General features: G+C 41.9%; 1 protein-coding gene across 1 annotated transcript; it reads left to right on the top strand.

Annotated features, from left to right (window-relative positions):
* Nucleotides 1-19,138: 19,138 nt before the first annotated feature.
* Nucleotides 19,139-27,846, top strand: PCDH18 (protocadherin 18). The gene is made up of 4 exons (XM_082237959.1): nt 19,139-22,158; nt 23,221-23,306; nt 23,419-23,582; nt 26,666-27,846. The coding sequence occupies exons 1-4, from the start codon at nt 19,600-19,602 to the stop codon at nt 27,331-27,333; spliced, it is 3,477 nt and encodes a 1,158-aa protein (XP_082094085.1). The 5' UTR covers nt 19,139-19,599; the 3' UTR covers nt 27,334-27,846.
* The last annotated feature ends 89 nt before the right edge of the window (nt 27,847-27,935 follow it).

Here is a 27,935-nt window from a genome sequence, read left to right as displayed (position 1 = left end):
TTGCATAGAAATAGAAACAGAACGCAGGACCCATTCCATCACCTCTACGGAGAGACCAGCTCTATCAGGCACAACTCTGATCTAACAGCTGCAGGGTGTAGTGTGGGTTGTCAGTGCCCGGGATGGGGCAAGTGTTGTGCCCCCCTGGTGGACTGGGCAACGGTCAGTCTCTTTGTCAGCCAGCATCTAACCGGGGGAGTCCATCCTTGCAAACTATCCCCAACCTGTGAGTTGGGCAGAGAAGTGCAAAGTCAAGAGTGTCTCTGTGTCATCTTGCCCTCCTGTCCTTGCAGTGAGGTGCTCTGGGCAATGCACATAGCTCTGGCGGTGCTTCCTCGCCTTCCTTTTTCTCCCTTCCTCCTTGGTGGGCAGCACCACCGCCCTCCTTCTTCCTTCCTCTTGGCTGGCCTAGGAGTGAGGCATGCCTGGGCATCCCTTTGCCGGCCACAAGGAGAAGGAGGCGCTACTGCTAACCCCATACCAAAGGTCTGGCCTGGGCACAGCTTGATTCCCCATGACTTCAGCCTCAATGAGTGAGCTTGTTGCTGGGGCACCGGATTGCACCCCCTCATATATTTTCACCTAGGGCTATGGCCCCATTGCGCCCCCCCGACACTATGTCACTGAACAGCTGCCATTCCAGAGCTGCCTTCAGGTGGCACTTCATTCCATTTCCCTGACATTTCCTTACCTGGGATTTATTTGCATTTTATGTGATATTTCGCACAACATAAAAAGCCACTTCCAGAATCTAGTGGAAGCTTAATGCTCATTTCTATGTTAATGGCTTCCGGGGGGGGGGGTGGAATCTGTTTGTCGCCCTGAAAATTGCAGGGTGGCATTTGGGGCTCTGTTCTGGCATACTGTTATTTGCTGCCATTTTCATGGGTGAATCATGGAGGAACTGAAGCACACATGGGCATAAAGAGTGGGGATGGCACCATGTCCAATGACATCTGCTGTTGTGCCACACCATGGCCACTGGTGTGAATGAAATTGAGTGCTGCATGGCGGTATGTCATTCAAAAAGCGTTCATTCCATAATGCAACAGGCAATGCAGTGTAAAAGGAAGATTATAACGTGGCACAGAAATGCTAGCATCATAACCAGGAAAACTAATTCCGTAATCTTCAGAATGCAGCCCAAGTGGCCACAGCAGTGTGAGAGATGGGAACCAAAGTCCACTCCATCCTCTGAGAGGCCACTTCTTTTTGGTTCTCCATCAACTGTTTCCACTCAAGCTGACTGTTATAAGAACTGCTTTACACAGCTTTTTTGAGAGACATGCTCAGAAGGCCTTAGGATAGCAGGCCAGGTGAGACGTATAAAAGAAAAGGCTTTCATTTTTGGATGCAAAGCCTGAGGTCTGCTAAACTGCAAAAAGGCCTGGGCAAGAATCAGGGCATTGTTCAGTTAAGATGTTTACGTTTCTCTTACAAGGCAAAGATTGTTGCTTTGTGCATCATAATAAATAATTGTTGAGTATGAAGAATCTGGAGTGCCCTGATGTTTCCCATATACAAAAAAGCAAACTTTTTTTTTATAACTTTAAGAACTCGTGTGTGAGCACATTACCAGCTCAAAGCACAACTAGGTCATTCTGTTTCTCAATTTTGTTTGGAACTTGTTTGGGGAAATGCACATCAAATTGCATTATTTCACAAGCAATGACAAGATACAGGATTGATCTGGATTGTGGCCAATCTCATGTGTGCATCACTTCCCACCCACCAGTGGGTACATAGTAGATGCTGAGTAAACAGCAGTGCAGATGCAGCCCTTGTGGCTTTGCTTGCTTTTCTTATCCCTCCCCATCCCTCTTTCCTTTTGTGGCCTATCTTTTAGATTACAAGCCTGCAGGCTAATGTTGCCTCATTTGCTACTGATTTCTTGTAAGTCCTTTGGAAACATTTTCTTCAAATAAGTAAGCAATTTCTTTTAAAAACCCATAATGTGATGTGCAATTTTTAACATATAAAAAAGGGTTGTTGAATGATTCACATTCCAGGAACAAAAGTGAAGAAAATAGCTGGAATCAGCAGTACTGACTTGGGACCCAGACTGTGAGTGGCCAGCCTGGCACCGCGGCATGCTGAAATACCATCAATGGTCACATGATGTGATGACATCATGTGATGTCATGACAGTGCAGCATGGGGCATGCGCACGCTCAGCGCCACAGCAGCCATTGGGCCAGAGCCTGTACCTTCTCTGCAGGGCCTCTGTTGGGGCCCACTATAGCTACAGATGCACCCTGGAAGCACATCCATGGCCACAGCGGGCCTCAACAGATGTCCTGCGGCAGAGAGGCAGGCCCTGGCCCAGTTGCTGTGTTAGTGCCAGAGTTAAGGTGGCGGCCAGTGGTGTGCAGCAATGGTGGTGGCAGTCAGCGCTCAGCAGCAGGGTGGGGGTGGAGACTGGGCATGCACAACAAAAAAATTGTGGGTGCCTAGGCCTCTGGGATCCCTGGAGTTGGTGCCACTGACTGGAACAGTTCCATAAACAGGATTGTGGAACTCAGTGGCCAGCTATGCAAAGTGCTACATAAGCTAGGCAGGCTAATGGGTTGTGACTTTTCCAGTTGCTTCAAGTCAGGATGGTATTGCCCAACCAGAAGGCACAGGGGCTCTCTTCCTTGCCTCCTTCAGATTCAATTCCTGCATTTGCTGAAGTACTGTTGATGTTGTGGATCACTGGTTTAATAAATACAGCTCTTTTCACCCAGAACCTTGTCTTATGCCTTGACCTGGAGGTGGGAGCAACGTAATTTCAACCAGTAGAATCATGTTCTAAAAAAACCCAGTGACAAATGCACTTGTTTAGCCTCCCCTTTCGATGCTGGTTCCCTCCCCTTAATGGTACAACTGGTGTAGATGTTAGCATTTTGGTGCCAGGTTACAACTAACTTATTTCTCCTGGCATTTTAAGTTTTGTTAGTGTTTAATCTGCTCTGCTGCTTTTAGCTGCGTTATTTGTTCAGTGGTGCATTTCAGTATGCATTGTTACTTTACGCTTTGGTTGCTTTTATTTTGTGTTGTGTGCTATGCTCTGGTATCTATATCGATGAAGAGTGGTTTATAAATATTTTTAAACCAATCAATAAAATTCAAGTTATCGTCTGTAGAAGATCTAAATCTTAAACTGAAATCAATGAGAACAGAGTGTCTAACTGCCCATTTTTCTTGGACTGATCATATTCCATTTGCTCAGAAATGAAAATTTATTACCTCACCATTTTAATTCAGCATGCAGTGATGTTAACTGTAATTTTATGAATATCAGTCAAGAGACCTGAAACTTAAAGGAAAGCACAGCTGTTCTTTCCAGAGATTGTTTTAGACAGTTATGTAATTTATCATGGATTAATCAAACCTGCTGAGCAGGGACTGTCAAAGAACATCTTTTAATTCTGTATCCTATTAAAAAAGTGCGCATATATATATATATATATATATATATATATATATCCAGTACTTTGCACACTATCTCAGAAAGCTGTTCAAAAAGCAAAGAAAGAAATTGACACCTAAGTGTCAGAACGTATATGTGAATGTGCATTCTGTTGATTGTTGATTTTAACGGTACCTGTTTTCCCTGTAATTGAGTTTGACATTGCAGTATTTGTAGTCAAAATGTTTAAGAGAATGAAAGTGAGGGGAAATGAGTGTTCCTACCAAAAGGCACATGACGCCACTGTATCTCCCTCCATTGAACCTCCATGGAAAAGTACTAGCAGATGCTTACAAAGGGTCACATATAATTGCCTGAAAAAGCAGAATACCTCAAAGTGACTTGTATAGCAGGGTAGTTATAAAAGCCATTATTTCTATTAGCATTGACTTTTGGCATAGATCTCAGACGTTGTTTTTAAAGTGCTGTAAGTAACTTTCATTGTCAGTTCTGCCTTGGTTACAGGAGCTGTTTCTCTCCAAGTTGCTCCCCCCTTTTTTTCCCCTTCCACAGAAAATTTTTGCTTTAGTGATTTGAAGTAGAGGAGCACTCTGTTCAGATGAATGATAATGAGAACTGTCAAAGAGGCAGTAAAATTGAATCCCCGGCCTTTGCTGCTGGGCTGAGAGCTGCAGGAGTTAATTGTGTGAATGGTAATGAGACTGAGCAGGCAGCAGATGCTCGCGTGCCTTTACAATCCAAATCCCACCAACAAATTCCTCCCACAGAAACTTTAAGGGATATCTTGGCACCCTGGAGATGGTGATAGGCCCAGTCTCAGCCACTTGCCACCTGCTAGATCCATTGTTTATTTTTTTATTAAAAAACAACCCACCCTGCTACGATAACAAAGTTGTTTGCTGTCTTCTACAATGGCTTTATGGCACCAGGTTTGCCATACAGGAGCTATTGAAACATCTGATTCTTAAGGAGGAACATTTGTACTCAGCACTAACAACTGTTTTGGAATACCGGGTGTAACACTTTTTGCTGATAAACCATCATGCTTTACCCCCTTCACAGCTCCCCGCAAGCCTATCAGGGTTCATGTTTTCCACATATATTTCCTCGTGCAGCTGCAAAGAAAGAAAAGGGGGGAGGGAAATAGATATAAATATCTATTACTAAATAAATTAATAAATCAACCGCTTGTTAACGACATAGATTGAACTTATTATAGCTTTTGTTTCTATAGTAGATGACTCTGCAACGGAAAAGATAGTCAGGGAAAGAAAAGAAATTTATTAGTATTTGTTAGAATCAAAATCTCTTGTGTCACGTATTTTGCCCACATATGCAATAATTTTGGTGTTCCTGAATCCTGCTTTGACCCCAACTAAACAGAGCAGCAATATTCCTCCTATACCACTCCTTTGTTTGTTCTGTTTCTTCTGGTTTTTCATCCTGTGAGAACTGATTCTCGCAGCAGCTATTCTCCCCCACAGCCACAATTTCAGTTATGGGTGTTGTTTTAATATGTGGCCAAATAGGCATGCATGACTTTTGCCGTGGAGTCAGGTATCCACAAACCTTCCAAACTTAAGTTGGGAAATAGCACTCATTTGCTATCTGAGTCAAATTCCACCACTTTGTTTCTATTGGACTCTTCAAACCTGATAGCATTTGAACTGTTTGTAAAGAGAAAGAATGTGAAATGAATGGCAGCTTTCATCAGCTTAACCTAAGCCAAACTGTGGTGAGTGCTCCCTGAGCTTCACTGAGGTGGTCTATGGACTTGTGCTGTAGATGGGAGACAGGGCATTCATTGCATCAAATATTAATATTTATTATTAATTGTAATTTTATTGCTTCTTTTATTTACTATATTAGACAGTATTGTATTACAGCCTAAATTATATGGAATTGCAATTGGTAAAAAAGCCAGAAAAATCATTAAGTGATCTACCAAGATCCTCAACAATTTAAAATGGTTGGGAACCACTGATCTATATATGATTAATGGAAAAATCAGCACATGATTTTTCGCATTGTAAGAACCATGGAAATCCCCATAGTCATTTACATTATTTTTCTAGAATAAAACCTCAGAAAGCTGAAAACTGTGAGGACATCCAATACAACTGGGATAGGAACACAGAAAGAAAACTGGTGTTTCTTATGAAACATTCATTCTGTCTTCAAACCCTTGTGATGCACATGAATCCTGCAATTGTAAGTTCTGTTTTGACTCTATCTCTCGCTGGTTCCTAGTCCGAAGTGGCTGTTCTTTAACACAGAAGAAACAAACAAAAGATCTAACATTGATCTTGTGGGGAGAGCACTGTAAGCAATATTGTGACATCCATTTTCTCTGTCTATGTATATTGGTCTGAAATGTCAGTTCTTTTTGAAGGCAAAAAGTCTGCATTAAGACACAAACTTTGTCCAAATAGGAATGACATGATTCATCTCTTAAATATCACTTTTCCAGGGTGCATAAATACAAGCATTTATTTCAGTGTCTGCTTAATGTTTGCTCTTTTGCAGGTTTAACCCAAGCGACTAAAATTTGTTGTCTCTAGCCACACAGCTATCACTTTCACACCATATACTGAACGTGCAGTCACCAGTCTAGCTGCCACATTCTAGATTAGTTGTAGTTTCCGGGTCACCTTCAAAGGTAGCCTCACATAGAGCGCATTGCAGTACTCCAAGCAGTAGATAACTAGTGCATGCACCACTCTGGCGAGACAGTCCGCGGGCAGGTAGGGTTACAGCCTGCGTACCAGATGAAGCTGGAAGACAGCTGCCCTGGACACAAAATTGACCTGCACCTCCATGGACAGCTGTGAGTCCAAAATGGCTCCCAGGCACAGTTAACCCATTCAGGACCTGCCCGCCTCCTGTCCCCCCAAAACAGTACTTCTGTCTAGTCAGGATTCAACCTCAATCTGTTAGCTACCATCCATCTTCCAACCGCCTCCAGACACTCACAGACATTCACTTGCCTCCACTGGTTCTGAATTGAAGGAGAGGTAGAACTGGGTGTCACCCATGTACTGATGAACACCCAGCCCAAACCCCCTGATGATCTCTCCCAGTGGCTTCATATAGATGTTATAAAGTATGGAGTAGAGGAAGGAACCCTGGGGCACCCCACAAGTGAGAGCCCAGGGGTCTGAACACTCAACCCCCAACACCACTTTACAGCTTCTCTGTATTAGTGTATATTTATTTTAAACATTTCTACATCCCCATTCATTTGCAATACTGGGGTGCCTATCGACTATCCAAATACATAATAAACAACATTCTGAAGAACAACACAATTAAAAAATCACATAACCACATGAATAACCAGCATGAATAAAAAGCTGTTTAACATGCATCAAAAAGAAGCTGGTGCTTGAAGGGGAGATGATTCCATAGACTGGGCATCTTGACAGAAAAGGTCCACCACTTGTTTGTTGCAGGATGAATCTCAGCAGCCTGTGGTGCAACCAGGCAGGCCTCATCTGCAGGTTTTAACTTTTGGTCAGCTCTATATGTGAGAGGGTAGAACTTGCAAACTGGTCAGAGCAGGCTTCTGAGGGTACTAGTATCTCTTTAAAGAAGTTAGATATTAATAAACCCTGCCTCAGTTGGATCTAGCTCCTTGACTTAGTAAAGTAGAATTTCTTTGCTGCTTTCACCATCACACTTCTAGCTCATGCCTGGTCATATTTGTGGTGATTTTTATGTCATTTGTGCTGCAGTTACATTGGCTAAACCAGTGGTGTCCAATTAGGTAAGTTCTGCAGACCCCCTGTTTTTAAAAGCCAAGCCATGAACCATCTACTTTCAAAAAAGTTGATATCTCTATGGTATTTTTTGTAATGTGAATGGTGCTATGCACCCCCTGGGTCTGCAGGCCACCTATTGGGAACCACTGCCCAAGAGTCTGTTCAGCAGCCTCAGCCTTTGTAGCTAGAGTCAGTCAGGGTCAGTTGGGAAAAGGCTTGCAAGCCAGGAAGCAGGTCTTTCAGGACTCACAGCCAAGACCAATGGTCACCAGACAATTGATTGACCTTGTTAGACTTTAAGTTTTGTTTAGGTTTTGTTAGGATTTACAGCAACCTACATTAAACTCTGCTTTAAATCTCCCCTCTCTTGACTTTTGACTTTAATTATCCAGTCTGACTGAATGACAAAGTTTCCCATGGAAAAGGAACATATTAGAGTGCTTTTAATTGAGTGCATTTGTGAGGATACCAAATTTATATTTAGAGGGGGGGGGGAAACCAATAAGCTAGGAAATGGGTGAAAATGGCAGTCATACAAAACAATGCTTTGCACTGAATTTTTGAGACTGATGAAATAAGGCAGCATGGGAAAGGAAGGAGGGCCGTAACATTTTCTTAACAGGGCTTGCTTCACTAAACATTCTGGAGTAGGAACTAGCAATCTTTTTTTATTATTATTATTCCAAGTGCCTCTTCAAATATTCTGGTCATTTTTATTAAAATAATTGCTTCCAAACACAGGCACTGCTATGCTTAAAAGCATAATCCTACTTTTGAAAGTAATCAGAGAAAAAAGGAGTCGAAAAGATTATATTCCACTCTATTCTGGGACTGAAAATAACCAAATACAATTACTGTTTGAACTAGGGAGATCAAACAGTGCTATTCCATTTGCATTCTGTGCAGCTGTAAGGATGTACACAGAGCCCTGCAGGGTGAGACCGAAAACCTATCTACTTCAGCATCCTCTTTTTCCCAGGGGCCAACAAGATGCCCATGATGAGCCTGCAAACAGGACTTGAACACAACAGCCCTCTCTCTACTTGTGCTCCTCAGCAACTGGTATTTGCATGCATAATGTCTCCAGTACTTCACAGTGAATTGTTTTCCTGTTCCAAGGTTTCCCATATGTGTGCTCTGGGTATTCATAGGAGCCCTGCACCTTAAAATGAATGTGTGTAAAAAGAAAATGTTGTTAATGCCAGGGTTGGTCTAAGAGCAGGCAGCAGATGCTGTGACAGCAGTCCTCTTCTTTGTTTTTCCTGAGACTCCCATAGCCACTCCTCCTGAGTACCCTGGCTCTTCCCATCCTCTGGTCACCTTCTTCCACAGCTGTGTTGGAAAAGGCACCTCATTGACTGAGCAGGCAGAAACACATGTGTCCCAGGCCTCATCCTACAGCAGGCATTGCACAACATTTGTTTGAGCAGGCAAAAAGTGTCATGTGTAGCAACCATGAGATGTTCAAGGACTCAGCTGTGTATAGTCTGTCCTGCACGCTCGATGCTAGCCTGCAACCATGAGGCAGTGGAGAGTGCTGCCATATCACTGGTCATATCACCAGCATTGATAAACCCATTCAGCATCTGTAGTTGTGATGGCAACTTGTCTTTTGCCTCAAGCAGCAAAATACCTTCAACCAGCCCAGGATAATCTGGTGGTCCATCCCCTTTCAAGTAAAAGTCACTTTATAAAATCATGAGATCTGGACTCACAAGAAAATAGCTGATTCTTCTATAGGGTCAAGTTCCCATTCTGGTCCTGGAACAGCTTTCAAACACTAGGACAGATCTTACTTCCCAATCATCAGTCTTAGGAGCTGGCAGATCAGATTGCCCCCACCTACAGCCTGCCCCAAGGTCAAAGGATAAGCCAGGGTGTTTCATCACTGAATTTAATGTCATACAAAAGCGGCAGCCCAGAGTGCCACTGCCCTCCCATCTTGCCACAAAAGTGTATTTGTGTAACATAGTTGTTACAGCTATGCCTCACAAAAAGAAACTCATAAGTTTGTTGATCCTAAAGCCCAGTTTAGATATTGGGGAATGTGATAAATAAAGAGGCACACATGCTACTGTGGCATGGATGCATCAATACAACACAAGTCACTGATAAGTCTTGAGTCTATTTGCTTTATCACAGCAGGGAAACAATCCTTTTCCTAAGGTGACCTAGCCATCTATAGGGCTCCCTATTCATACTCCCTTCTGGATGGTGATATGCACCCATCTGTTACAAGTAGACAAGATCCACTGCCATCTTGGCCTCTGCCTGTGTTTGTTAATACCACAAATAGTCCTAAAATAAAGCAGGGAGTAGTATTCTCTCTGCCACATCTCAGGGAAAAGCCACAATAGATTATCACATTTGAAGCACCTTCACTGAGACTAAACAATGGCCCTGTTTGTTCCTCCATGCAATGTGAATGATGTGGAGGAGGACGCAGAAATGAGCACGTTTGCCCCATTCTCACATTCCTTGTCATCTTCCACCGTTTGGAGGGCAACCATCTGTTGTCAGGAGCCTCCTCTACTTATGCAGCTGCAAATTTTAGACCTCTGAAGTCCAAAACATCCTCTCTTCCTCCTCCACATGATTAACATTGCATGGAGGAGCAAACATCAGAATAGGGTGAATGAAGCCATCTATAAAAAGAACATATAAATAAAGAAGGTACCTAATATATCAGGAGAAATTTTCCCTAAAGCTCAAGGTTGACACATTGTAGAGCTATAGAAAATATAATGTGGGAATAAATACACGGGTTGATGAAATCCAGCCAAGACTGAAAGTACCTAAGTTTTTTGATGATAGAATGAGAAATTCACAAATGAACTTTTATTATGTATCTAATATTGTAAAGAAAAACATGAAATGGTTCCTCAGGAGACAGGGGTATTAATTTGGGGTTGTAGTGCAGTAACTGATTGTTGTTATTTCTGAAAAAGCAATAAACATTTTATAAAAGCATCTTAAATTGCTAGGCTCTGTTCTGTTTTCTGAGTGACCTTATCTCATCATAAATAGTAATTAACTCACCAAGTTGCAATCCCAATGTCACAAACATACTGTCAAATGTTCTCTGTTATTCAAAGTTTTCTAAGTTTATGATTTTTTGTGCATGTATGTCACAAAAGTGTGTCTCCAAATATGGCACTGACAGTATAGTATTTGCTGCTGTCCCTTCACCGCCAAAAAAATAATAATCATTCTACATCACAGTGCCATGTGTCACAACATGTTATTTTAGATCACTTACTCTTTGCTAAAGGAACAATCAAAATATTAGACTAAAACCATGTGTATCACAAACAGGAATTTTTCATTTTCTTGGGAAAGCAAAGGGTTATGGCAACCAACATCTCAGTGAGTAGACACAGGAATGATGCCATTTGTGTGCTTAGTTTTGCAAGCTGTGCAGGCACAGAAAATGTAAATCAGTTTAAAATAAATGTAGTTTTGAATTACAAAAACCTGAACCAAGCGATTTCAAAGGTCGATGTCATCATTAGTTCTGGGTGAGAGTTATGATCATTATTAGTGACTTTTTTCAGTGAGGTGGACTCAAAGTGACCTATAAAAACAAGTATTAAAAACAAGTTGAAAACCTCAGTGGTCCAACTCCCAGCTCTAAGACAAGCTATCCTATACCTGTTAAACCTCTTTTAGGCAACATCATGTGATTGCACCTCTGAGCCATTCTGCATTCTGGTTGCCTTCACAAGTCATACAAAGTCCCTTTTTTGATCTTGAAGGGTTGAGAGATTGAGACGGTTGCCATGTAACAGTGCACCAGATTTTTCAAAGACAGACAAAATGTTAGAGAACAGATAATCAATATGGGATTTACTTTCAAAAAGCAGAACACTTGAGGAGCATTTGTGTGATTGCATTATAACACTAAAACTTCCTCACCATCAATTTCTGAGCTAAAACAAACCGTGAGTTTCAGCAGACAAAACGTAGAGCTTATAAACCGAAAAGAACACAACACTGTGTATCCTCTTCAAGGAATGATGAGGAGCACTGTGTATGGGTCCAAATATTTATGTAATATCAGAGTCAAGTTTAGGACAGCATGACCAGTTCCACCATACCGGGTGCCGAGCCTAGGGGGTGCTTCAGGGCGTCACAACTATGACGTAGTGAATTGAGAAGAAAAGAAGGAGAGAGGTGGGGTGTGTGCCAAATTTTGACTGCTGAAATTTGAAAGACCAATGTCTGCCCCTGGTAATAACAAAGCAGATCAAAATATCTTGTTGTGAATATATAGCTTCCATTGGCCTCAATATTTTTATTCATTTAAAAAGGAAGAGGTGGGAAATCAGGTAATATATTAAACTATATAAGGCTTGCTGAATCTTCCTCCCCACCTGCCAGTAGGTGAGAAAAAAATTTGACAAGCGAGTTAAATATTACTTTTTCATTATCATCAATCATCAGAAGAAAGGGTGGGCGAACAGATTTTCTGCTGTGTGAGTAAATTTTCATGGTATTTCTGCAATGCTGCAGTATATATATGGAAATATCAAGTTAAACTATTCACACATGCTAAGCGCTGTACTGAGATACTTAGTCCATTTCTAGCTTGATATAATCTTCATCTGTTGCATTTATTTATAACTCCAAGGAGGTGGGTGGGGGGCAATCCCCCCCCCCAAGGCTTGGGAAAGCTTAGGAAGCTTTCATTCAAAACAAGTTTTTGTTTTTTTGTTTTTTAAATATTGCCTGTTGTGTGGTGTTGGAAAGACACCGGTCAGGGAAGGGAAGGATTATCTAGGGCAGACATCTACAACCTGCTGCCCTCTAGAACTACCACTCCCATGATCTCTGACTATTGCTCATGCTGGCTGGGTCTGATAGGAGTTCAAAACATCTGGATGACATCAGGTTGGGGAGAGCTGATCTAGGGAGCCACATGTAGTCTCACCCAATGCAATTCATATTTTTCTCTCAGTCAGTTGTATAAACTAGATTTTAAGCCTACTATAAATGTGTACTAGGAATGCAATTAATATACCCCAATTCTCTGAGCAGGTTTTATTGATGCTTACCTTCTGAAATTCAAGTCCCCTGTGGTATTTCCACTCATTTGATCTTTTGTGTAATCCTGGGCTACAGAAAGGGAGCTTGGCAAACACTGCCTGGTGACCTTCATAGGCAATAAGCTTAGATCTGACCTTCCACTTCCAACATCCAAGCTACCTCTGTAGACATTGTACCATACTAGCTCTTTATCCTAGACTGGATCAAGAAGAATTTTAGCTAATGGGGGGGGGGATTCTTCCTCCAACCAAGAAAGTCCTCTGGGTCTTCTCTTTCTGCTATTGCTAGTCGGGGTGAAGGGTTTATGCTACACTCTACCTGTGAAAAACTCCTTTGCGACTTTTCTACACAGGACGAAGATGCTGGGTTATTCACAAAGTGGAGCTCTTGCCTCTTCCATTATGATGGAAATATTATCTTAAAATGCAATTTGGACTTGGCAAGTCATGTCTTTCACATTCATTATAAAGGTGTCAAATCACATCTCATCTGAGTACATCTTGTTTCCTAGAGCATGGAATGACATGATATAACATGATGTGACAAGGCAATACACCAGGTGGAAACCAAATATGAATTCATCTTTTAAAAATAAAGCAGAGTTAATTTCATTACTTTAAAGTATTGCCTTGGAAGTTTTTAAATCCTGGTCTGGGTCAGGTGGCTTTCTTTCTTTCTTGTCCATGGTCCAAAAGTAAAGGACCATTTTCCCATAGGCCTCTAGTTAGTTGCTTAAAGGTTAGGAAGTTTTTAAAATAACAGATTTCGAATATGCTCAAAAATATGCTTTGAAAGTGGAGGGGGCGGTAATAGAAATTGTAATGTGCACATTGTGCAAATATAAAGTAATATTTGGCTAAGAGCAAAGTTAATTAAGCTTCTAGATAATGGTTGATTCAGAAAGAGCTATGTCTGCCTCAGGAAGTACTTCTTAGATTCAGCTGGTTTGTTCAGTCCAGGTAGGATACTTGTGGTTGGATGGAAATTGATTTCTGAGGATAAGAGTTCTGAGGTAGAATGGAAGTGTGATATGGCAGAAGTAACCAAGATTACCCACCAGGAGGTTAACAGCACTCCACTCACGTGCCTAACAACACCTCACAATGGCACACTCTGTAAGAAATGTCTGCTGACTGCACATGGGTGTTTTTTCCTTCCTTTGTGACTAAAGCCTACCATGTCAAAGGTGGACTGGGGTTTAAGGGAAATTCAAACAAAACTCTTTCATACAAAGGAAGCCAAGCGAAAGCCCCAACTGCTTGTAAGCAGTTTACTTGATGATAACCTAGAATGTCTAAATTTTCTGCCAGAGTTTCACAGCCACTCAGTTTTTAAATGAATTTCTGCCTAGCTCCTCGGTTGTGAGGAATGTGCTACTCTTTAAAGCTGATTTTTCCCTACCCCATTCTTAAACATCAAAATTATCTAGCTGTTCTATAAATATTTGACCACACTGAGATATCAGCAGTGGCCATAAGCCTAATTCTAGACATGGCAGAGCTGTCAGTTTCATAACTGATTGATTGATTGATTGATAACCTTTGGAAGACTAAAGCCATGTTCTAGGAGATGTCTGCAGGTATATATTTTCTGTCTAGAGGTAACACAATATGTCCCAACCTCTAAACCAAGGGGAATCGTGTAATAAAGAATGACTGTGTGAAGACAAGCTAATAAGTGCTGTAATACTAAGAGTCATCCCTGCATTTGCTGAACTGCTGTGCATAAGAACAGGTTCGTTTGGTATCTATATTAATTTACATTTCCATTTTCAATATTTCAGTGCTCCGCTCTGAAATTATTTTCCCTTATTAATTATTTAAATGCTCTTAAAAAGGGCAACAGCTTCATTTCCAACAACACAATAATATTAATGGAAATTGAAAAGGTCCTTTAATAAAACAATTTTCCAATTATGGCCAGAGGGGGTAAATGTACTTGGAGTTTAAAAAAATAAATAAATTAGAAAGGTTTACTAGAGCTGCAAGAAAATCTGTTTCGCAGCTAATGGAATTAGGTTATCTTTGAATTCTCTTCACCCCAACTTAGAATGGACACTAATTCCTTTCTTTGCTCTTTTGGTGTTTGCAAAGGGGCTCACTAAAGCCTGCATTGATATAATTATTGGCTTGGATTGTTAGAGATTTAGGCCAGATGGCTATAGGTTTCTAAAGTCCCAGTTGCTTGTCTTAGATTTTTGAGTTTGCCTATAGGGTTTGGGGATCAGAACTTTGAAAAGGTTGCAAACTTGTAAAACAGCATTATTCATGGGGGCAGAATGTTCATCGGCGTGACCCACTACTAAATACATTCATTATAGGCATTTCTATTCTACACAATTTGCTACACGGCACTGGTTTCTGAAAAAAAAGAGAGGAAGAGACAATAGCATATAAAATGCTTTTGAATGCTTAAAAAGAAGGCGAGCTCACACTGTGACTCTTCTGTCTTCTTCTTTTGCCACAAGAAGCTTCTTAGTGACTTTGGTTGAATTCTATTTTTTGTTGTTGCGGGGGATTGGAAATTCAGAGTTTTACTTATTACATCTGGGGCATGGTTACAGGTAATGAGAGAACGGAACCCAGGAGAGAGGGAGGGAAATGATGGAAAGATTATGAGCATTGCAAATAAAGCAGTGGATAAAGACATCAAAGAAATAATGTAAAGAAAATGAAAGTGCGGCAAGATAATGATGAACTGGAACAAAAATGCAGAGAAGGGGAAGGAAAAGCACGCCATAAATTATTATCCTTGAAATGAAAGGAAATCTATCAAGTTTCTTCACCCTGGAAGCAGGATGAAGCTCGCATAATAATCCAGAGCAAATTTTATATCCAACAGGTCCCCCAATATGATAATTGTAGAGATGTAATATTACTTTGGATCATAGTATACCATGCCTATATCATGCACCACGGATGTATATATGCATTTGTGCTGTGAATATGTATAGGTATGTACACACTCACATGTTATTTATAGTATTGCATGTATAATAATGCAATAGCCATGGAATTCAAGATGGTGTACATGGTTCTGCTCTCCCCACCTTATCCTCACAAAAGGTTGTTTAGGCTGAAAGCTATTGATTGGCCCAAGGTCACCCAATGAGCTTCATGATTAAATGGGGGTTTGTACCATGATCTCTCAGGACTTAGTCCAACATTTTAACCCTTACACCATACTGGCTATATATGTATATTGCTAATTTCTGAAAAGATTGCTACCCAACAGGTCAGAAATTGGAATAATCCTGCACCAGGGTGGAACACTGAAGTAAAACAACAGGCCATTGTGCTCAGGGACAGACTCTAGCAGGGTATCTGTCCCTGAGCCCAGTATCAAAGAGGGAGAGCTCATGTATCCATAATCCAGTGGTAAAATGTAGAAACCCAAAGAAAAGATGCTGTTCATTTAAGTGATAGCCAATGCGTTGCTCTACACTTGCTGTTGGACTACAAATACCATTGGCCATGCTAGTTGGGGCTGATGGGAGTTGCAGTCCAATGATATCTGAAGGGTACTACATGACTACCTTTAAGTAAGGGACAGATAATGCAGACCAGACAATGGTGAACTTCCAATTTAATGAATCCATGGAAAAAAACACAAAATCCATGCAAAGCAGATCATTCAGGGAGGGGACATGCCAGAAAACACAACTCCTATGCACAGGAAGCAAGACAAGGCAAAGGCTCCAGATCAGGTGAATCCACAGAGAGAACTTAAGCTGAATGCAGTCCCAATCCGAATATGTTTGCCTAGTGACAGAACAAACCCAGAATCCATGGCAGAGAACATAGAACTCAAACAAAGCAGTTCATTCAAGAAACTCTTAGCATGCATGAACAGCCAATAACTTCAGTTGGTCTCCTCTAGGTAGGACTTGCCTTGAATACCATCTACAAACTTCTAATGAAGAAGAATCCACGGCTTTCCACTCTTCCCCTGTCAAACAGTTCATACCACCAGAAAGCTATTTCCATTGTTTAGGCTAAATCCTTTTTCTTGTAATCTGAACCCAGTAGATCTACTCTCTGGAGCAACAGGGGGCATGGAATTGCTCCACCATCTTTGTGGTAGCCCTTCAAATATTTGATTATAGCTATCATATCACTTCTTAATTGTCTCATATCTATGTAAACATGCCAACTCTTTCAACATTTCCTCATAGAATTGGTCTCCAGGCCCTCCACCCATCTAAGTTGCTCTCCTCTGCAAATGTTTCAGTTTGTCAACATCCTTCTAAAATCTGTGGTGCTCAGAATAGAAAACTGTTGTCTGAACAGACATTTTTTTGGCTAGCATGGTGTTTGGGAAGCTTTGTGAAACTCTTTGTGATCACAGCTTTCTGTCCCCTAAATGCTCACAGAATGATGACTTACTAATCTGCTATGGAACCTTTCTAGCTATTCATGTCAAGCTGACTAATCAGTTGTTGCCTGCCTTCTCTGTCCCCCTTTTGAAAATATGGGGACATTTGCCTACTTTCAGTTTTGTAGCACTTACCTTATTCTCCAATTTTTTTTAAAAAAATATTGACAGATGCTATTTGATATTACGTCTGAAAGATTCTTTAGTATCCTAGGATGCAGGGCTTCACTGCTTCCTAGGATACTGCTCTTTTCTTACAACTCAATTCATTTATCATTTGATCTATTATTGCCAGGTCAAGCACATCTTTCTTGACTGCAGCTAAGGGTTCACCCACACTTCCTTTTGTGCCACACATTCTAGGCACAGGTCCAGGATTACCAGGTCCATATCTGAACAGGTTTTTTTTTTCTTCCCCCACTGCTTTCCCTTGGAAAACCTGCACTTTACCGCTGAATCAGAGAACAAGGCAATCTGCAGAAAACCCAATTGCTGTTGGCTCCAATTAGCAAAAAAAAGGTGGGTTTTCCCAGACAAAGTGGCAGAATAAAAAAAACCAAAACACTTGGATAAAGTCCTGGAAATCATGGATCTGTGCTTAGAAATATGGTAGAAAAGGAACTATTGATGAGCCTTAAGGCAAAGTGAAAGTTGAACAGCTCCACCTTCTCTTTGTCACCTACTTTCATTTCTCCATCTTCTCTTTGCAGTGGACCTACCATTTCCTTGTTCTTCCCCATTCTCGGATCATGGCCTGCAAACCATTTTTATTATTATTAAGATCTCATGCTAAGCCCTACATCCAGCTATGAGTTGCAGTCAACAAGCTTTCAGTAATGACAATCAAACCATATTTGCTTTCCTGCTAAAATGTGAAGCCCATTGTATTTATCTCCCATACATTGTTGCAGAGACATCAGAAACCTTGGACTGTATCACCTCATTTCTATTGTTTAATTACACGTTAGAATTTATTCACATTGGCATCCCAGTTTAGCTCATATTCCAATCTCCAGCAGATGATGTCATCCTATCTTCTAGTATTTCATTAACCTCCCATACAGGACTCAGTTTAAAGTCCTCCTTATCAGTAAATTTCTGTCAAATACATGAGTTTGCATTTAGTGAAGTCATCACATTCCTGGAAGGGCTTCTACTCATGCAATGGACCTTCCCCTCCCCCTTTTGCCCCACCCATCCCTGCTGTGTGTTCCAATGCCCCTTAAAGCTGTTTTGGGGGCTCCTCTGATCTGGTGTGGGGGGAGTTTCATTGCAGGAGAAAGTATAATAGTTTGTTACTATGTTATGTATTTTTGTGTTTTATATTGTCAATCACTTTGTGATCCTTGAATGGCGGGCAATATAGAAATGTTAACAACAACAATAGCAACAACCAACCAACTGCTTTGACCATAAATGACAGAGCACTGCAATGTGTGAAATTGTGTTCTGTTAAACTTAATGAGAGCACTGCATTTGGTAGATCACAACCATCACCCTTTAGAGCAGGCATGGCCAAAGCCCGCTGGTCAATTTAATCTGGCCCCCATGGCAGTATATGTCTTGGGGTAAAAGCTCAAGAACTTAGGGGTAAAATTGCAAAAAAAATAAAAATCAACATGGCCCTCATGCATGTTCACTTCTTCAAATCTGGCCCTCTTTGAAAAAAATTGGGCACCCCTGCTTTAGAGGATCCCTACCATATTTGCTCTATGGTGTGCCCCACAGCTTCTTATGATAAAAGTGTTTTACATGTGGACACAATGCTTTAGCATGCTCCATCATGCTAAAAGGAAAGGGTGCTTTTAAAAGGAAGATGAAAGGGAGCTTCTGAAGAACTACAAGGGCTACAGTAAGTGGGGCTGGGGGAAGTACAGGGAAGGCAAACACACACATCAGTGCCAAATGCTATATATACTTTCATCAGAAGCCAGCAAAAGGACAAGGCTATGCAAGCATTTTCTTGACTTTAAGATGAAGGGAAGCAAATGCTTAAAAGTAAAAAGGCTATTATAAGGGGGGGGGGGAGAGAGAGAGAGAGAAGACAAAAGGGGGAAAGATTGCTTAGAAATCAGAAGCAGCATCTTAATATTCCTCAAAAGAGAGGCGGGGACCAAGGCTGAGGGAGGGCAAACTTCTTCACTGCGCAAAACTTACTCGAAAATAGACTCGCTTTGGTTACAGCAACTTTGAAGTCCACGCATGAGGGGATTCTTGAAAGCGCTCATTAAAATTACAAACAAGACCCCAAACGAAAACAAAACCAAGCCCACCCCCGTCGAAACCATCATAAAGAGGAGAACAAAAAAGTTGATTTAAAGTAGCTCTTTAGCCAGTCGCCTACTTTTGGGGGTGGGGGCGGGTGTAACGGCACGCTCACAGAAAGTGAACGTAGGGTGGGGGAGGGAGAGAGGGAGAAGGAGCTGCCCCCTCCTTCCTCCAGCTCCTTCCTCCACCCCTCTTTTTTTTCTTTTTTCTTTTTTGCATGTGTGTGACTTCACTGTCCTTTGATTTGGAAGCCCGCTGATTGGCTGGAAGCAATTCAACACATGCAGCCGGGCAAAAAGCTTTGTCTGAGTTGGAGTGAAGTTCCCCAGATTTTTAGACGGGAGTCAGCAATCGAGGCTGCTTAGTCGGCAGCCGAGCAGGGAAAGGAAAGCGGATCTCTTCGGGGGAAAGAGCCCAGCGCCGAGCCAGCGTCAGTTCCTTCCTCCACACGCACTCAGCGGAGAGTAAACTGCAGAGGCTGGAGGAGGAGGAGGAGGAGGAAGAGGAATAAAAGCCCTGATGTGCCAACCCTCCTGGACTAGAGCGCAGCAGCACAATCCAGCCGGCTCGCCTCCAGGATGTATAAGGGAGTCCCGCCACCATCTGCATGCATGTAAGCAACTTTTCTGAGCTCGGAGAGGATATCGGAACTGTGCTGGGTTGCAGAAGGACTCTTGTTTCTTCTTTTTTTGGTACAGTTTTTGGGGGCGTGGGGAGTGGGGTGGGGAAGGCAAATGCATGCGGAGACATCGAGCAGAAGTTGAGAGAAGCGCTTTGCGAACTTGTGGGGAAGGAAAGGCTTTCGTGATGCCGAGGCTGAGCGCCGGCAAGACGCACTTGGCCGCCCTGCTCGCCCTGGCGACGGTGGCGGCTTGCTGGGGAGGCGCCGCGGGCAAGACTTTGAAATACCGGATCTACGAGGAGCAGAGGGTGGGCTCGGTCATCGCGCGGCTCTCGGAAGACGTGGCAGACGTTTTGTACCGGCTGCCCAACCCTTCCTCCGTACGCTTCCGAGCCATGCAGAGGGGCAACTCTCCCTTGCTGAAGGTCCGCGAGGATAACGGCGAGATCAGCATCGGCGCCAAGATCGACCGCGAGCAACTGTGCCAGAAGAACTTGAACTGCTCCATCGAGTTCGACGTGATCACGCTGCCCACCGAGCACCTCCAGCTTTTCCACATCGAGGTGGAGGTGCTGGATATTAACGACAACTCGCCGCAGTTCTCCCGAGCGCTCATCCCCCTCGAGATCTCCGAGAGCGCCGCTGTGGGCACCCGGATCCCTCTGGACAGCGCTTTCGACCCGGACGTTGGGGACAATTCCCTGTACACGTACTCGCTGTCGGCCAACGACTTCTTCACCATCGAAGTGCGCACCAGGACCGACGGGGCCAAATATGCCGAGCTGATCGTGGTGAGTGAGCTGGACCGGGAGCTGAAATCGAGCTACGAGCTCCAGCTGACCGCCTCGGACAACGGGGTGCCTCAGCGCAGTGGGTCTTCCATCCTGAAGATCAGCATTTCCGATTCCAATGACAACAGTCCTGTTTTCGAACAGCAGACCTATATCATCCAGCTGTTGGAGAACTCCCGAGTTGGGACTTTGCTCATCGACCTCAACGCGACTGATCCGGATGAGGGGGCGAATGGGAAAGTTGTCTATTCTTTCAGTAGCCACGTGTCTTCCAAGATCATCGAGACTTTTAAGATGGACTCTGAGAGGGGACAGCTGACCCTTCTCAGGCCAGTGGACTATGAAACCACCAAATCCTATGAAATTGATGCCCAGGCTCAAGATCTGGGTCCCAATTCTATCCCAGCTCACTGCAAGATTATCATCAAGGTTGTGGACGTGAACGACAACAAGCCAGATATCAATTTAAACCTGATGTCTCCTGGGAAGGAGGAAATTGCTTACATTTCTGAGAAGGCTTCGGTAGAGACATTTGTGGCCCTGGTGAGAGTGCAAGACAAAGATTCTGGGTTGAATGGAGAGGTGGTGTGCAAGCTCCATGGGCATGGTCACTTTAAACTCCAAAAGACCTATGAAAACAACTATTTCATCTTAACAAATACTACTCTGGATCGAGAAAAGCGATCTGAATACAGCTTAACTGTCATAGCAGAAGACAGGGGGACCCCAAGTCTCTCCACAGTGAAACACTTTACTGTCCAGATCATTGATGAAAATGACAACCCACCTCAGTTCCAGACCAACAGATATGAAATTGTAATTCTGGAAAATAACTCTCCAGGTGCATATATCACCTCTGTTACAGCCACAGATCCAGATCTAGGAGATAATGGGCAGGTGACATACACTATCTTGGAGAGCTTTATTTTGGGAAGCTCCATAACTACCTATGTGACCATTGATCCTTCCAATGGAGCCATCTATGCACTTAGAACTTTTGATCATGAAGAAGTAAACCAAATTGCCTTTGTGGTTCAGGCTAGAGATGGAGGGAGTCAGCAACTTGCCAGCAATACAACAGTTGTGCTCACGATCATTGATGAAAATGACAATGCCCCTTGGATTATAGAGCCAGTACTGCACAACAATACAGCAAAGATTTCAATCCCCAAAGAAGCTGAAATCAACTACCCTGTCACTAGGATAAGAGCCATAGACAAAGACTCAGGGATGAACTCAGAACTCAGCTGTTCATTAGCAAGTAGTAGTGAGGACCACCTCTTCATAATGGACCCACAGACATGTGACATCTATCTCAATGCTAGCATTGAATCTGCCAAATCAACAGAATGGGAACTTTCAGTGGTGGTTCAGGACAAAGGAAGTCCTCAGCTCAGTACCAAAGCACTTCTGAAATGCAGTGTTGTTAAATATGTTTATCTGCCTTCAGCTACAGAAGCTACGTACATTAGCCAACCTTCTCTAGATGTTTCCATGATCACAATTATATCCTTAGGGGCAATATGTGCTGTTTTGCTAGTTATCATGGTTGTCTTTGCTACAAGGTGCAATCGTGAGAAAAAGGACACCAGATCCTATAACTGTCGTGTAGCAGAGTCCACATACCAGCATCATCCCAAAAGGCCATCAAGACAGATCCACAAAGGGGACATTACACTAGTGCCTACTGTTAATGGTACTTTGCCAATCAGGTCACACCATAAAGCTTCACCATCATCATCTCCAACACTAGAAAGAGGGCAGATGAGCAGTCGCCAAAGCCACCACAGTCACCAGTCTCTAAACAGTCTGGTGACCATCTCATCAAATCACGTACCTGAGAATTTCTCCCTTGAGCTCACTCATGCTACACCTGCTGTTGAGGTAAGCTCACTTACTGTGCTACATGGACTAGTACTCACTCACAAATGCAAGCAGGCACCCCATGGCCATTTCACAGATTCATTATTTCAGAATGCAGTTGCAACCAGTGTGCCAACTGTGATGTATGATAATTGCACACACTTGTATTCTCAATCTCTCTCTGTATAGACTGGGAAGCCACGATTGGCAGCAGCTTCCCAGTAACAGTACATCTTTGCACACAGTGCATGATTTTGAAACTGATTGTTACACTGTATTTGTTTCTGTGCTGGAAATATGTAATGTGTAAAATGGCCCTGTGTGTGTTTGAGTTTGTTTCTCTCTCTGTGTGTGTGTGACTTTTATGTGAATCGTGAAAGGCTACACAGCCCCTTGCTACACTGCCATGCAAATTAAACATTAAAAAAGAGTTACTCTTAATGCCATTATTATTGTTGTTAATCAAGGTTTCAAGCTTTATTTGGAACATTTCCCGCAAATGCTTCTAATAAAGTATGCTAAACTTGCATGTTCTTTGCCTCTCTATTTGAACACATTCCATAGTGTATTTACATATACAAATGATACAAAACAATGAGGGCATATATTACCAATAGTGCTGCAATTCTAACTACAGCTGCTTTAACAGCTTGTGTCAACTGTGCATGCAAATCTGTTAATGAATATGTTTTAAGGCCCTGAGCCATAGCACAAAACACTTGGATGTAAGGTGATTTTCTAGGCCCACTAACTTCAATGGAGCTAAATCCATTCACATCCAAATACTTTAGCTTGACTAGACTGAAGATCAGGTCTTTAATTATTTGGCATCCTCAGGCTAATAAAAGCAGGACTAAATTGTACTGGTAAAGTGTCATTAGATATTACCAATTGTCTTCTACTTTGGCTGTATTGTCTTATGTCTTTGCAACATGAAGAGGTTCTAAATGATTATTTTTAAAAAAGCTGAAGTTTTAATAATAATAGTAGTAGTAATAATAATTTTTTTAACACATGTTTTCTTTTAGGGAGATATTTGGGCATTATTTTTCCGGAATCAGTCTTTTGTGCTTTTCTTTACAGGTCTCTCAACTTCTCTCAATGCTTCATCAAGGCCAGTATCAGCCAAGGCCAAGTTTTAGAGGAAACAAATATTCCAGAAGCTACAGGTGAGGGTTTTACTCAGATCAATGTTGAAAGCAGTTTTACCTGAGGAGAGTGCCCAGCACATAAGCCAATAGAGCATAACTCAATCCACATGTCACTTCTGTTTTATCACAGGTACGCCCTTCAAGATATGGATAAGTTCAGCTTGAAAGACAGCGGCCGTGGTGACAGTGAAGCAGGAGACAGCGATTATGATTTGGGGAGAGATTCTCCAATTGACAGACTTCTTGGAGAAGGATTCAGTGACCTTTTCCTTACAGATGGGAGAATTCCTGCAGGTAAAAATGCAATGAAAGTTGAACAGTTTATTTACAGTGCTCCCTGCCAGTCACACTGAGACAACTTCACAATGATGAAAAACAATCTCTTTAACTTTCATGCTTTGAAAAAAAACAGTTTCCTTCTCCACATAGCAACACCTATAGCCCAATTTATGCTCAAGTGCAGCATGGCACCTCGTATACCCAAAGTGCTGCACACTTGTCCAAGTTCAATGGCCACAAACACCACAACTGGTATTACTTGCAGTCCGATGAGTTGGCTCAAAGTGGGTAGCTCTTGCCCCTTATAATGGGTGGAGCCAATTTCATGGTTGCATTAAAATGCAAAATGAATGACAATTTGATATCTATTTTTGAGGATGGCGATATTCAATGCATGGGTTCTACAGATTTTGTGTTCAAAATGCCTTTAGAGAAATATATTCAAAAGGAAAGGCTATATGAGACCCATTTCTCTGAAAAAAGTAGGAAAGCACATATGTATGCAGTTACCACAGTTGTTAGAATGGCGATTAGTGTTCCAGCCTGCCATTTGTAAACTCACACTGGGTGTCTGTTACTGAATTTTTATTGTTATGTGCCATAGTGGATGGCATAGTGGGGTGGCATAGCCCACTTGACCTCTGGTCAATTACATCAAAGTCAGCATGATGCAAACACACCAATGGAGACAAACTGGTACTCTCACAACTGGCATTTGCACCACACCAACCTCATCATTGACTTACCCCTCTACTTCCCATTAAGTAGCAGCTGCCCTGACCTACCATGCCATCCACAACTGGCTATGTGCAGTGATATAAAATCCTTAAACCTTACTAGGGGACCCTTCTATCCTTGTACTCCCAACATTAATTCCAAATAGTCTGCCAACCTAATGAACAGTTTCTCTTATAGCAGGGATGGGGAATCTGTAGCTTTCCAGATGTTTGACTGCAACCACCATCATTCCTGATGATTGGCCACACTAGCTAAGGCTGATGGGAGTTGTAGTCTTACAGGGAAATTCTATGCATGTGCCTTCTTTCTTATTTGGCTATCACTCATAGCCGAGTGAGATTGTCTTCCATGAATGTGGTTTTAACGGTGTGTCCGTAAGTGGAGGCTAATTCTGGATCCACACATCCTTCCACAGTGGGGACATAGGTTTCTGGGCGGGAGTTGATCACAGTGAGGATTTGCCAAATGTGCCTTCCTCTTAGCTCATTTCTCCATTTTGTCCTGAGTTCGTGCTTCTTCAAAGTCCATAATGCCTTTGGTAGAGGTATGCATGTATACATAGAAGCAGGTCCCATTGCTTCTTAGGCTGCATTCATATGGGAGGAACAATAGTTCTATGTATTTTCAGTTTGAAAAAGGGATCAGGTATGGGGGAAGACCACTGCCTGATACCTTGGGGAACTATTCCTGGTCAGTGTAGACAGTACTGTACTAGATGAATGGGTAGTTCATAAGAAGTTGTCTCCTAACAATTCAACCTATCTCCATGGGTCAATACATCTTTACCCTTCTAAATACAATGTCACAGAACAATGTTTCTTGAGCTGTTTGATTCTGTAGTGGTAAATGAGAGCCAACATATGCTCATTATTTATTGGGTTCTTCAGATATTAAACAATGGAAAGTATTAATTGGCAGAAATAATTTTCTAAACATTAAACATTTGCTATTAGGTCCTTCTAAAATAACTAACACAAATTTAGGCCATCAGACTCATAGGAGTTTCCCAACCTTCTATAGATATGTACATTATGCTGATATAACAGCAGATTATTATTTTTTGCAGATGAATGTCCACCAATTATGAATGCACCAAACATTAGGTGATATCCAACTATAGTCATGCTAAGAGAATGCCCATTTAAATTAAGGGGTTTAAGTTAGTCCTTTGATGACTGTTAGGATAGCCATGTATATAATTGTTGATACTATGTAGATGCAGGAGGAGTTGTACAATTTGTATTGGGCTTTCTGCCAAACAAAATGTCCACAAACATAACTCAGAGCAAAAGTATTTTCCAGTAAATATAGGAATGCCAAAATCTTTTTGTTGTTGTCCTTCAACACAAACTAATGTAAATGAGAACCATTTTCAACAATTGGATGGAATCTGTGTAAATCTTTACTCAGTTACCAAACCTGTCTATGTTTTGAGCATTTCAGTTCTCTAAACATACAGGCTTTTTGCAGCTTACCAATACACCAATAGTAACTTGACCATAGCCATCTCAACTTCTTCCAAGAACTGATATAAGGAAGCACAAAGCTAGATGATTATAAATATATTTAAGTGCAAAGAATACAATTGCAAGTGTAAAATTTAATCACATACATGGAATTTGGGATGGGCTTGAAGGTATATAGGCTACATTTATTTAGCCATCTTTATTAAGTTGATCAAAATGGGAAGAAACTTAAGTCAGTCTGTGAAATTCACTGTCACTTAAATATAGTGACTCAGAAAGTTGATGTTACAACGCTCATTCACATATTAATCATTTTGTCAAGTCTTCTAATTCTGCTTTCTCCCCCCCCCCCATCTTTGCAAATCCATATGCTGTTTCATAGCATAACATCCAAAGCAATTTACAACAAAAATGGGGTGGGAATCTACAGGGTAAAATATCCTCCAGTGTTTGGAGGAATTGGACCAGGCAATGGGGGCACAATGGAGGACAGAGGGCCAGTAGAATATCCCCATTACAATCACTTACATGAGGCTTTAAATACCTGGATGGTTATGTTAAAGTATTGTGGAAGAGGATTGAACACACATTCACTGATGGGGCAATCCTGTACATGCTTACTCTAGATGTAAGCCCTCCTTAGTTTTATAGGAATTCTTTCCATATAAGTGTTTATAGGAGGAATGGAGAACTTCTGGTCATTCAATTCTTGCTCATCTCTGGCCATGCAGGTTCCTCATCCCTAAAGTCATAGCCTAAATGTCTTCTGTTCAAACCACTACCACTGCACTATAAATAAGCATTTCCCAGAAAGTTTCAAAGTTAAAAGTGACACTGTGACTAGTGCCTGGAAACGTAATGAATATTAACTTCTTGTTTTCATTTTACTGACAGCAATGAGACTATGCACAGAAGAATGCAGAGTCCTGGGACATTCTGACCAGTGCTGGATGCCACCTCTGCCTTCTCCATCTTCTGATTACAGAAGTAATATGTTTATTCCTGGGGAGGAATTTCAGCCACAGCAAACTCAACCACCACAACAGCAGGTACTGGAAGAGGATGCTCAAGCCGTTGAGACGACTGAAAAGAAAAAGAGCTTTTCAACTTTTGGCAAAGAAAGTCAGAGCGAGGACGAAGCAGGTGACATGTGCACCTCATCCCTGCTGTCAGAAATGAACAGTGTTTTCCAGCGCCTTTTGCCTCCTTCATTAGATGCCTACACGGAATGCAACGAAATGGATCCCTCCAGCTCACTAGAGCGCAGGAAAGGACATTTGCCTGCCAAGACTGTAAGCTATCCACAAGGGGTGGCAGCTTGGGCAGCCAGCACACACTTCCAAAACCCTGCAAACAACACTGGGCTTCCTTTGGGGACTCACTCAGGGGCCCAGCCATCTTCTAAATGGCTGCCAGCCATGGAGGAAATCCCAGAGAATTATGAAGAAGATGACTTTGACAATGTGCTTAACCACCTCAGTGACGGTAAACATGAACTAATGGATGCTAGCGAGCTGGTGGCAGAAATTAACAAGCTGCTACAAGATGTCCGACAGAACTAGAGAGTTTTGTTTCATAGCATATTAATTTTCCATATTTATGGAAAACAGAGATGGGAACCCAGAATGAAAAGAACTGGCATTGCCAATTAGTTACATTTATCATAAATGTGTCTGTGTATGTTGAATATTAAAATACTGTATTTTCATATGTACACAATGCAAGTGTGATTATCTTTAACTGTATTTTAAAAATACATTTGTACCTTATATTTATGTGTAATTTAACAAATAAATTTTATTTTTGTACTCCCATGGCAAGCATGTTTTCCTACATATATGCACCTGGCACTGTTTGTGTCTGACATTCATTATTCTAACCACAAGAGTGTATAAAAACTAAGGGATGCCATTTTCCATGGGTTTCGCCCCCCACTCCCCCACCCCCACAATCAACTGTTATGGTACAAAAATCAAATCAAGTGAAACCTTATCCAAATGTTAGTTTCAATAACTGATCTAACATCTTGTTACAATGTTTCATTCTTATAATAAAGAGTTATCAACTCCCTTGAAGCCTAGAAGTTCTTTTATTTTCAGGCTGGGACAAATCAATTCTCCCACAAAGTTAAGGGGTGGGGGTGATACGAAGAACAGCCTTGAAC

Source organism: Podarcis vaucheri (assembly GCF_965113315.1).
Source record: "Podarcis vaucheri genome assembly, chromosome: 9".
NCBI lineage: Eukaryota > Metazoa > Chordata > Lepidosauria > Squamata > Lacertidae > Podarcis > Podarcis vaucheri.
Note: the sequence above shows the minus strand (reverse complement) of the source record. Positions and strands in the feature narration are given on the sequence as shown.